General features: G+C 42.2%; 1 protein-coding gene across 7 annotated transcripts in view; it reads right to left on the bottom strand.

Annotated features, from left to right (window-relative positions):
* The window catches only part of LOC124201757 (disabled homolog 2-interacting protein-like), a 50,315-nt gene that overhangs the window by 12,582 nt on the left and 25,661 nt on the right, over nucleotides 1-12,072 (bottom strand). Inside the window, exons 1-2 of one of the 7 annotated variants that reach the window (XM_046597967.1) lie at nucleotides 7,821-8,161; nucleotides 4,218-4,894 (exon numbers count right to left, since the gene is read on the bottom strand). The exons of 4 other annotated variants lie outside the window; for them this stretch is intronic. In XM_046597967.1, the coding sequence (XP_046453923.1) occupies nucleotides 4,218-4,698 (481 nt within the window). In that variant the 5' untranslated portion in view covers nucleotides 4,699-4,894; nucleotides 7,821-8,161. Of the gene's footprint in view, nucleotides 1-4,217; nucleotides 4,895-7,820; nucleotides 8,162-11,428; nucleotides 12,036-12,072 lie in introns of those variants that run through there. 2 more of the 7 variants (XM_046597963.1, XM_046597962.1) reach the window with 2 other exon arrangements.

Genomic DNA, 12,072 nt, shown 5'->3' with positions numbered 1-12,072 from the left:
AAACCAGTTTGACGGTGTCGTCTGCTACTACCTGACTCGCATCCGGATGTTTCCGAATCAGATTCCGGTTCCATCTGACGGTGTCTGGGGACGAAAAGTGGCCGACCAGAAGAATGTTTCGGCAATTGAACGTAAAACGTTGACGACGACGAATTACTCCGTTGCAATTTCGTGCTGCCTGCACGACTCAAACCACCACCAGCACTCGCAGCACAACTACCACCAGCGCCATTACAAGATTCTGGTAGAAAACTGGGAGCACGTCTCAACATTCCAGCCGCATTAGCACGAACGTTTCTCATGCGCGACAAACGCGATTTGGCGTATTGACTACCAACAGCCTCCGCCATCTTTAATTTTGTTGTCAAACTCTCACTGGGGATAAGGTATCCATGGAAACGACGAATCAACAAAACTTTGATCTTCTCGAATAGTCAAACGAAAAACAAGAGACGAGCAAGACGACACCTGACCACTGGTAGAACATGACAGACACAGACTGATGGCCGACCGTCGACTGCACAGTCCAACAACTCGACAACTTCTGCTGCTGCTGCAGTGCACACCCCAGTGGTCAGAAAAATTGGTGTGTGTGTGTGTGTGGTGGTATAGTTTTCTTTCCTCCCTCTGGAGGGTATATTTTCTTTCTGAGAAAAACCTCAGAAAAACTGTTGTTGTACTAAATCAACACACGACCCCCTTTTTTTCAACAACAACAATCGCGTAAAGTTGTGTGAGCAGTTGTTACCCAGGAAAAAAATAATATTCAGTTGGGGATGAATAGAAAAGGAGGTCTGCCTTCATGGACGATCTCTTGCCTACTACGTTAGAAAATGATTATCAAGATATGGGAAAAAAAGTTTATTTTTCCTAGTTAACCTACGCACACACACACACGCCCCTTCAACAAAACCCCAGAAAATCTTTTTGGCTGTGGATATGTTTGTTGAAGGAGTGGAACCGGTCGACACTCCACTATATTCCCCTCTTCTTTTTCTTTTGAAAATAAAAAGCTTTTAGCCATCATCCCCCCACGTTCTTTTTCTTTTGAAAATACACACGACAAGCAAGGACGGGCAATGGCGGCGTCTATACACACTTAGTGTGTGTGTGTGTGTGTTGTGCCTGTAGGCTATTTTCGGGTCAACCGGTTTTTCCCGCTCAAAAATGCGACTGGAGACACACACAAACTGGACACTTGAGATTGGTTGATAAGAAAAGAGAGATGATGTAGTTGATTCGATAGCCGCTAGATGGCGTTGACGGCCAGACGAAATTGCCGTTAATCGAACCTGCCCTTTTCACCTTTTTGTTCCTTCTGGTTTCACTCCGTTTGACCAGTAACAACGACACACACACACAACCAAACAGCGTAACTAATTTTTTTTTTGACTAACTAACTAGGAAATCGCGTAGATTGAGGTCATTCCCGCCAAATAAGGTTCTTTTTAAAAAATCTTCCTCCTAGACAAAAAAAGGAATTTTTTTACCTGTGAACGATTGAAACGTCATAGACACGGTAGATAAAGAAAGCCACACACACACATAAAGGAAAAAAAAAAGAAGAAGTTCATCATTATAAAGCGTGAAACATGAGTCGCACGCATATACGGATATGCGTATAGACGAGCCCAAGGACTCGTTTGCGGTTGTCAAATTATTCAAACTCGTCAGAGGGGAGACAACAACAATACAAGTAGGGTGTGGTGTGGTGATGGAGGATGGCAGCACTTTCGCTATACAGCGACTTCCGTTTCAACACACACAAATCACAACCGCAAACGCGTGATTCTTCCACGCGAGTAACCACACACGCACAACTCGGAAAATTTTTAAAAATAAATTAAGAGCGCGAAAATCAAAAGAAAGAAAATAGAGAGAGAAGACCGGATATGGATGTCCCCAATGATTTCCAGGTTGAAAAGGAAAATTCTTTTTGGGTGTGCAACGGTTGGAGACCCATTTCTTTTACGGGGTAAGACTACACTAGTTACTATACACCAGTGTAATAAATAAAATTGGATGTGTAACAAATAACGGTATGGGCCGACACTTCCCTTTAGCCCCCGGGGGAAAAGAGGATTACAGTCCTAGTCCTTCCTGCTTGTACTTGTATTTATTATAATCATCCTCGTAAATATGCTTAGACTTAAAATGCAAAAGGCTCCCCCCAGAAAGTAAACCTTAACTTTGCATGTAACACGGATCAATTCAATTTATCACCTTCTTCTTTTTCACACAGAACCTAATAAATAACTTGTCTATTTGGCTGTGTGTATACTGTATACACACAAGCCATTTCCTCCTTTTGATAGCACAAAAGTGACTTTTGAATGGAATGAAATGCCATTAGTCAGTGACGTTTCAACTTTTATATAATATAACCCTCCCCTTTTTTATTATCGTACGAATTTCACAGGTATAGGTGAAAAGATCATCAATCTCGGTCTGTGTTTATACCAATTGCGTCTTTAAAAAAACACATTTAAAGTTAAAAGAAATTATCTTTAGGAATACGATCCCCAACAGGACGATAAATCCCCTAACCGACAGTCCAATCATCCAAAGACCTTTGTTGTATGCTACTACTTCAATTCAGCACACAGACAGACCCACACAACCCATTGGGATAAATGGAGAAACATGAGTCACTTTATACTCGTACAGCCATAAAAAGAAATGGTAGTACACATAGAGAGATATATGTATAAGGTGATGCTCCCCTTAGAACCTCCTCCCCCCTTCACCCTCACCCTATAGTAGACACCCAGCTGGGCGATATAGATGGAAGAAAACTATACAAGAAGTATATGGCCTTTTATTTAGATGTTGTGTGCTGCGGGGGAGACGAAAAGGATCAGCTACTATTCGGCCATGAAATTGGTATTATATTCGAAAAAAAGGGGGGAATATAATAGCAATCTTTTGTGGGAGGCAAGTAAAAATATAATATCATGTTTTTCACGAGATGAATGTAATCAAATTTAAATGGTTTTTTCTACGTTTCTCCGGGAGTTGCTGTATGTGTTGGCAGCTGGAGAAAAAGAACATGTTGAACGTGTACATAACAACTAAATATATATATTTATACATTCAGTTGAGAAAGAGAGAGAGATGCTTGTAAAAAGTAAAATAAGAAAAAAGAGCCGACACTTTACACCAGAGAGCGCACCCCACAACAAACTCGAAATAGAACATTTCTTATTTTTTATTTTTTCAAAAAGAAAGAAGAAGATTTCACCGCTGGCCCGACATTTTCTTGGCACAAGTTGGAATTTTTCTTTTTTACCTTTTTTAAAGACCAAATTTTTTGATCCCAGAGATATTCAAATTTTTTCTCCGAGCTGCTCAAGTCGTCCGTTCTTAACAAACACTTAACACCGACTAAAAGAAGAAGAAGTTGTTGATAAAGAGAAGCGCCTCTCTCTCTCGCTGCGCCAAAAAAATTATTATATAGTAAAGTCTCTCATGGCCTAGTACCCACCGAGAAGCACCCGGCCGTGAATCGTAAGGAAACGGACACGCTCTTTTGACTCGGTTGAACGCAGTTGCGGGAAATAAAGAAAAAGACTTTACCATATACAGGACCCTGCATTGAAATGACGTTATAGCGAATCGACCGAATAAGAACAAACGGTATTTAACCAAGAATAATGAAATATCAAATAAAATAATAATTTTTTCAATAATAAACAAAATTTTTACACCACAGACTGGCCGGGCTGGGCTGGCAATTTGTCACTGGCTGGGCACAAGTCAAGTCGTGCGAACACTAAAGGACGCGTTAAAAAAAACCTCAATGCCAAATTTCCAATAATTCGAAAATAAACGTCTCCCCCCAGCGCGTGTGTGTGCGCCGTGTTATTATTATTAGAACATAACGTGAATGCGATTTGATATGCCAAGGCTGGGCCATTTGAGCTTTTTCACAAAATATCACGTTTTCTATAAATCTCAAAAAAAGCTGGCCAGATTTTTTGAAATTTTATTATTTGAAATCCAAGAACGGATTACGCAACAACAACTTCGTGTGCGCGTTGGCTTCGCATTAGCATGGCTTCCAGCTTAAATCAGACGGAAATATAAAAAAAGGTAGAACAACAACAACCGGATGAAAATGAGCTCGGAAGAGTTCATGTTCTCCATGTTGGTTGTTAAAAAAGACAAAAAGAAGAAAAAATCAAAATGGAATGTGAATCTTAGATGTGATTAGTCACCGTAGTGGTTGATGGATGAGCGTAGGGCGGAGCGTAGTGTGGCCGTTTTGATGGGCGTGCTGCTCCGGCCGCCGCTATTCCATTGATGATGGTTCAATCCGTAGACCACCAAAGCCGGCTGATAAGATTCCTGCTGATGCCAATCCGCATAGCAGTAGCAATCATCTTCTATTTCTTCTTCTTCTACTCCTTCCACCGATTCTTCTTCTTCTTCATCCGAAGATAATTCCGGAACCGAAAGACAATGCAACGCCGCACTCCGGCTCCGGCTCCGGTGTCTTCTCAACGTCATTGTTTTACTGTTTGGTGTTGTTGTTGTTGTTGTCACTGGTTGTTGTTGTTGTTGGAGTTGGCGACCAGTCGACCGCCCCAAAGTGGACCATCCACCGTTGTTGTACATTTTAGGAGCTGCTTGTTGTTGTTGTTGTTGTCGACGGAAAGCGACAGAGCCGGCGGGACTATCCAACCGAACGGCCGCCATTTGTCACAGTGAGAATCGGCTCAAAATATTCACTCAGAAATTTCCAAAAAAATAAAAAACAAACTTTCTACACGGTCACGGTTCCACAGTTTTTCTGTTAGCCTCGATTTTTGTGAGTTTTTAAATTTAGAAATTAAAATGCCGCCGCCGCTATGGCGCGTGCGCTCGAATCTTTTTTGTGAAAAGCTGCGAGCATCTGTTATACACAAGAAGAAGAATAGATGTAACATAACGGCGGTTTATTATGAATTTTCTATTTAAAAAAAAAAGAAAAAATTTTTAGGTGGGCGACTGTTTGATTCCATTCCAACCAATTTCTTAATAATAATTTCGTTACAAAAAAATGGCCAATCTATTTTTCCGATTGGTTTATTTTCGGTGTGGATTCGTATCAGATTGCTCGTGAAAATACAGGCGGAAAGGAGGTCACCAGCTGCTGCTGCTGCTGCTGTTTAGTTAGTCAACGCCAAGGAAGAAGGGACTTAACGAGCGAAACAACATCAGCAGAGGCTTCTAAAAGTTGTTTTCCGGAGGCAGATGTTCTGAATCATTTGCCTATACTATACGCTAGGCTGCATGGTACAGAGCTGGCCTGGCCATGGCTGCTGCTGCTGCTGATTGTTTTTAGTAGCAGGGGGGCAGCAGTCTCACAGCTTATACACAAGAGTGGGTGGCTTTGAATAACACGGAGAGAAAAAAAGACTCGTCGATGTTATATATGTACATGTTGTATCTGTTGGTTAATCACGCGTTCCTTTTCTCGGCGGGAGATTTGAAAAAAGAAAAAGAAATCATCATAACTCTTCATCAACACCCGCGCGCCAGAGTGGCACCACCCTTGATCGTTTGACTATGTCCAACATCTGTTTGATCGCTTGCGTCATAGAAATTCCGTCATAAATTCATTTGAGAAAAGAAAAAAAAAATGTCCTATAGAATTACGGCGGATGTGATTCGATTGGTCCTTTCACGTCAAAAAAAGGAGGACACCAAGCGGCACTCGAGCGAACATTCAATGAATCGGGGCCTCTCGCATCATCAACGGGGTGGAAATGAGAATAAAGAAGAAGTCGACTTTTTACTCTGTACTACGTAATGTACAGCGATGCTTTAATGAATAGAGAAAAGTTTTATTTAAAAGAGAACGTGCCGGCGCTAATTTGGACACAACCCCATTTCCTTATTTCTTCTTCTCCCCCCAACGACAGAGGAGACGGAGAAACTTTGGAAAAATAAAATAAAATAAAAGTTCAAGTCCTTCATCGACACATTTCCTGCTCGCCCCGTTCATCCTGTTAAAAATACAATTTACGGCCATCTAATTGTTATAGCCGTTAAATAGCCTCGACACGGCCATGCCCCTCCGAAACTATCGCCTTCGGCAGAACAAAAAACAAAAGAATATCGTTCCTTCCCTTTAATACTATATACGATCGATCCATTTCGTGACTGGGCAAACGTTTATACAGTTGTACGTCCGCAACTTTATTTCCCCCAAACGAAATTGCGTGAGCGGCGCAAGTTTTATATTTGTTCGAAAATTCCCGCCAGTGATTTAAATAGCCTCAAGGCCGGAATCATTTAGATATTCCCCTTTAACTCCGCTTTTTTAAAAAGAAAAATCATATATGATAGATAGATATTTATTTCTCGTTCCATAATGTACAAAGCTTTCAGCACGCGCTCCACGGAACCGTGTATCCCCTTGGCCGCCATCCGGCCGGAAATGCTAAGTCTAAAAAGGTTCCAGCCCACCCACCCCCCCTGATACAGTCTACCTAGCGGGAGGGTTGGCCTGGAAAAAGTTCACATTGCGATAATCTATCTAATAACGATGGCCCACAGTCTGCTATAAATATTGTACCCACCTCCGCCCACCTCCCACACCCGACCGAAAAAGGGAAAGGGGGCAATGTGGACACACACACAAGGGGTGCGGATGTACATCTGCCCAAGAGAGAGACAATCATAACAAACAAAGTTGCAGTGTCTAGCCAGCGGCTAAACAGAAAGAAAAAGAGAATTATTATTATTATTTTTTAGAAAACGTCGGAAATTTGTGAAAGGCCGCACGAGGCAAACAAGAATTACGCAACTTAATTGCTTTTAGGACCCCGGCTAAATGTCAATAAAAACCCGCCAAAGTGTACACTATATATTCCCTTGCTGGCCAGCTCCTGTTGTTTGTAACTTACTTACTTAACTTGTGTGTACTACACACAGGAGCCCCCGCTTTTGTGTGTATATAATCATCTGGCAGCAGCAGCAGTACAGAGTTGTGTCTGTTGAATGTTACCTAATCATGTTTGGAGAGCCCCAGCTGCCACTTAAAATAAGAGCACATCCACACTGATGCTCGTCCCTTTTTCTTTTTATTTTTTGAATCGCAAACATTTTTATTCGGGAATTTAACGGAGTTCCAACAACAAAAATTGAATAATACCGTTCGAATATTTTAAACCGCTCTCTATGTTATGTGTGTACATATACGTAATATTGGGTGAGATGAGGCGCGCAAACTGGTTTCAATATGGTTGACACTTGAAGAAGCTGTCCGCTTCGATTTAAGTCGACAGACGAGTTTTATATTATTTCGGTCGGGGTGTGTGCTGCTGCCAGGTTCACGCGGGAGTCATAACGGTAGTCACGAAAAAGACACCAGCATGACCCGCATTGTTAACGACCCAAACGTGTGACCATTGCCTATCTCCGATTGCCAAGCTGCACGTCAACAAAAATCAGGCCACACATTGTGGGTTCTGATGTTTATTTTCCAAGTCTCACTCAGATATTATGACACAATAATCCACCCCAAATACATATTTGTTTCTCCAAATCGATCCATCGGGTTAAGGTTTTTAGTTTTTCTTTTAACCCCAATTAACTGGTTATAGACTTTTACGTTTCTTTTTCTTTTGAGTATCTCAAGTGGGGAGCTCTTGAACTCTCGGATGATCTCCACTTAAAATAATAAACCCCCCAGCCACTAGCCCATTTTGTCGCTGGTATGAAAAAAAAAGAAATAATTGGAATGGAATCAAAACGTCGAAATATTTTCGCCATCATGAGAAAAAATAACAAAAATTGTGTTTGTGCAAATAGTATAAAAAAAACGTTATTACGTGGGTTTTTTTGATGATGGGAGACTTTCACTCTTTTGATGTCGGGCAATTGTCGTGAATCCCGACCGAAAATTCACGCACGACTTGGTGTGTTTTTTCAAATACATAAAATCCGTTTGAGAGAGAAAGGGGAAACAACGCACATACAAACAGACGACACAGTCACACAATAACAACCCCGACGACTCTATCGGACCCTGCACAAAATAAAAGCGACGTCACACGACGCTGGCGGTTGGGGAGCAACTGCGGCCGGTCGCTCGGTCTGGCAAACGTTTCCCTCTCGTCTTGGTCCAGTGCCACTGGAGCGCTTCTCTCTATTTCAGCTAGCGGTACATGTGTACCCAGGGTATATCCAGGGCTGGCTGGCTAGCTGGCCAGGAGAGGAGGAGGTGGTGGGAGGAGCGCATCTCTTTTTTATTTAAGCTATACCAACTCCGCCTTTTCTCTCTTTTGGGTCTGGAACACAGTTCCATCTCGGAATGATGATGATGGAAAAGGAGACCTTGTATCATCAAAAGCAGATGGTCATTTCTTTTTTTTCTCTTTCTGCTTCTGAATCGACACACGAAAGAATTAAAAAAAAAAGAACTTTCACTCGCAAATGAAAAATAAAAATGTTTTGGGTGAGTCAGATGTGTCAACCGCGGCCGCTTGATTTTGTGTCTTTGATTCAACGAAATCAATGGGTGATGATAATCAGGCAACAATGGCCGAATAGATACATATAGACGCCCCAATCAAGGAGATGGCCAATTTACGACGCCTTCAACATTGTCTGCCTAGCAGTAGTTGCTGCCGTGCGTGGATCGTAAATTTGTCGTTGGAAATTTTCCGTTTGCAGTTGGCGTCACGGTGGAAATTTCATTTTGAAAATGGCGCGCGCGCTCGCGCTGATTGGGAAAAAAATGAAACAAAAGTGAAAATGGGATATAGAGTGACAAAAAGGACGACTCACGACATTGTGTTCGGCTGTGCGTGAGAGAGAGAGAGAAAGCCTTTCCCGAAAAAAAGCTTCGAAATCGACAGCGGGTCACGTATATACGAATTCGGCAACTATAAAAGTGTAGCAATTGGTCCAATTATACTGTACGTGATGCATTTCCCTTTTCTCTCTTCCCCAGCCATAAAAACGGGAGTGAAAAAATAGAAAAGGAAAAAAGGCGGAAGATGCGCATAAAAAGGGAAAAAAAACTTTTCCACCCAAAACGAAATTGAAAAGAATTTCCAAAGTTCACGACACATTTTCTCTTTCGTCGGTAGGCGGACGCACACAACACCCGAAACATTCCAGACACTTTTTATTTTTCTCCCCCTCTAGCTCTGATGTTACGTGAGTTCTTAGTAGATCTATCTATCATCACAATCCCGAAATCTGGTCGCTCGGCGTGTGTCAGATAAAAGTCACCGGGCGGCACAATCGGCCGTGACGAGGAATGCGGGCCAATTATAGTCCCGCGTCGACTATGCAACAGACGACTAGAGAGAGTCGGGTGATATTTTACTATTTTTCTAATAATAATAATAAAAAAGAGCGGATGCGCAGTTGTGTACCAAGAATTAGACATGTGTTATTCGATTCGTTCCGTCGCTCTCGTTTGGTTTAGATTTGTCGTGTAGAGAGAAAGAAAAAGGCCTAAAGGGGGGGACCGGCCCTTTTGCCGGAAGTTAAAAAGCGGAATGGAGTGGATATGGTTAATGGACAATAGAGTGTGTGTGTGTTGGTGTTGTGATGGGCCTTGTGAAAGGGTCCGAGTGGACAGGAAATCGCCGCATCAAAAAATAGGAGATAACAAGAAGAACATCTTCTCCCCCTCTTCCCATTCTTTACACACGTTATTAAAGAAAGATGGAGCCCAGTCGAGCTTCTTTTATCGATAGATAAAAGGGGGTAGCCAACACTTAACAACAGCATCCAATGTCGGTTGGAAGATAAACAACTTTCCCAAATTTTTCTTTTTTTATAATTTAAAAAAAGGATTTTTTAAAAAATCTTCGACGCTATCGTAATTGGCATCAGGAATGCGCGCCAGAAATTCGAAATTCGAGTCCCGTAAAAATAAAAAATAAAAAAATAAAATGGGATTAAGTAATTCAATATAGTTGACGATATTTTAGACTCTGCCTGTCTGCATGCAGCAGCCATTTGGGACTTGTCTCTACATTTTTTCGGAGGGGAAATAAAAATATACGCGCAGAGACGATTACGGTCAAGGATGTTTGATAGTGCGGAGACGAAAACGATGGCACGAGAATTCCGGGACGGACAAATGTTCACGCCGAATCGTAAAAAGAAAAAGAGAAAAAAAAAAAAAACAGAAAACAACAAAAGGTGTTTTCCAAATGGCCCTGCGTGAAGGGGTAGAAAAATACAACAACAACAACTCCATCATCGGGAATAAATGGTGAGGACGGTTGGCGAGTTAATGTAATTCAGAAAATAAAAAAAGAAACGACGTGAAAATGACCAATCAAAACAGATTTTGATTCTTCTTTTTTAACAACAACATTCCAGCCAATCAATGAGAAATATTTTTAAAAAAGGGCCGTGAAAAACAAACTACGGACCTGCCCCATCGTTAGCGGGTAAAATTTTTGTTTAGTTGCGTAATGAAATTTTAAAATTCAAAAAGATCAAAATATTTTTATTTTTCTCAAAAAATAAAAAGAGAAACCAGAATTTGTCTTTTGTCGTCGTGCGTTCAAGAGAGGAGGATTCATTTAATCGACACTTTCACCCCACCAACGACAAAAACCTTGAGACCGTTTTGGTCGTTGTTTCGCTAAATTTCATTCGAATCGTTTTTCTTTTTTTTTTTCCTTCGGGATTTTTGTTTCGTACCGACAACATTTCGTTGTTGTCTCTTGGCTTGTGTAACCTTCTGTGTTGTAACCAACCAGCGACTTTCGAAAAAAATACAGCGGCAGGCAGGCAGGCAGGCAAGGGGAAATGTTGTTATAAAAATGGATAAAAAGGACATCGTCGTCGTCGTCGTCGTCGCTTTCGAAAAAACACGAACGCGCGCACTCCCGCGCCATAAACACGGTGGCGGCCCCTGCGCGCGTATAGTCGTTAGCGCGTCTGGAATCCAATGACACTCGAGCGCTATGCACACCAAAGTCGTGAACCTATTATAAATCGCTTTCCATTTTCTTTTTCATTCTTTTTCATTCTTTTTTCTTTTCTTTTTGTTTTACATTTGATTCCTTCATGGAAAAATACACTCGAATCGAAATTGTGTTATCGAACTGTTGAATAATAAATCTCTCTCTCGACTATCGAGTCGGGATCATATTTTATGCTAAATGGCGCGCTAGATGCCGCGTGTGGGACGTGATCGGACTGCCACTCATTTCAGATTTTTCCTCAACAACAACCCCAAAAAAATAAATGGCTCATTCGCATTCCGTTCAGGCGACTATACACCGAAAAAAGTGTTAAAAAAAAGTCCATTTCGATCATGGCCGCAGCCTCCCGAACTCCCGAATTGAAACAACAAAAACGGCAGAAGGAATAACACATAAATTCCATTTTTTCTTCTTAACGCAGTTTGGTACTATTTTTTTAAAAGATATTTCGTTTGGGGGGAAATGTTTTTGATTCTGACCTGATTGGAGAGAATCCGTGTCTTCTTGCAGCGCGCGACATCTAGCGTCCAAATCTTGAACTTGACAAGGAAATAATTCTTTACTTATTCGACCGCTAGGTGACACTACGTTGATGGCGGGCGATTCCAACAGTTGCGGCGGCTGCTGCTGATCTTCGTGGCCCTCGGTCGGCGAGTCGAGTCTCAACGTCGAGCTGCTCCTCTTGCTGCCGGAGCCGCTCCCGTTGCTGCCAATCGAGAACCGCTTCCGCACGCTTTCCGGACTGAACGGATGCGACGACATTTTGGCAGGCGACGACTCATCCACACCCGACGATGTGGGACTGCCGCCGCCGTTGCTGGACCGCAACTTTCCGCGATCCGACAGTCCCAGGCTGAAAGTGTGTCTCAATCGAACCGCGACTCTTTCCGGCGGAGAAGAACCCGCCACAACGTCGCAGCCCGGAAGTCTCGACGGAGAAGTTGGCGGCGACGTCGTCTTCCCGCCAGTGCCCGCAATCGGCACATCCTCCACTGGCGAACGTTTTTTCCCCAGAGATGAACCAAAAACCAACAAAATATAAAAAAACAACAACCACCACATCCCCCTCATCATTTATCGGCGACCACCATCACAAACAGAATTACAAAAATAAAAAATACAA

Source organism: Daphnia pulex, chromosome 9 (assembly GCF_021134715.1).
Source record: "Daphnia pulex isolate KAP4 chromosome 9, ASM2113471v1".
NCBI classification, from domain to species: domain Eukaryota; kingdom Metazoa; phylum Arthropoda; class Branchiopoda; order Diplostraca; family Daphniidae; genus Daphnia; species Daphnia pulex.
Note: the sequence above shows the minus strand (reverse complement) of the source record. Positions and strands in the feature narration are given on the sequence as shown.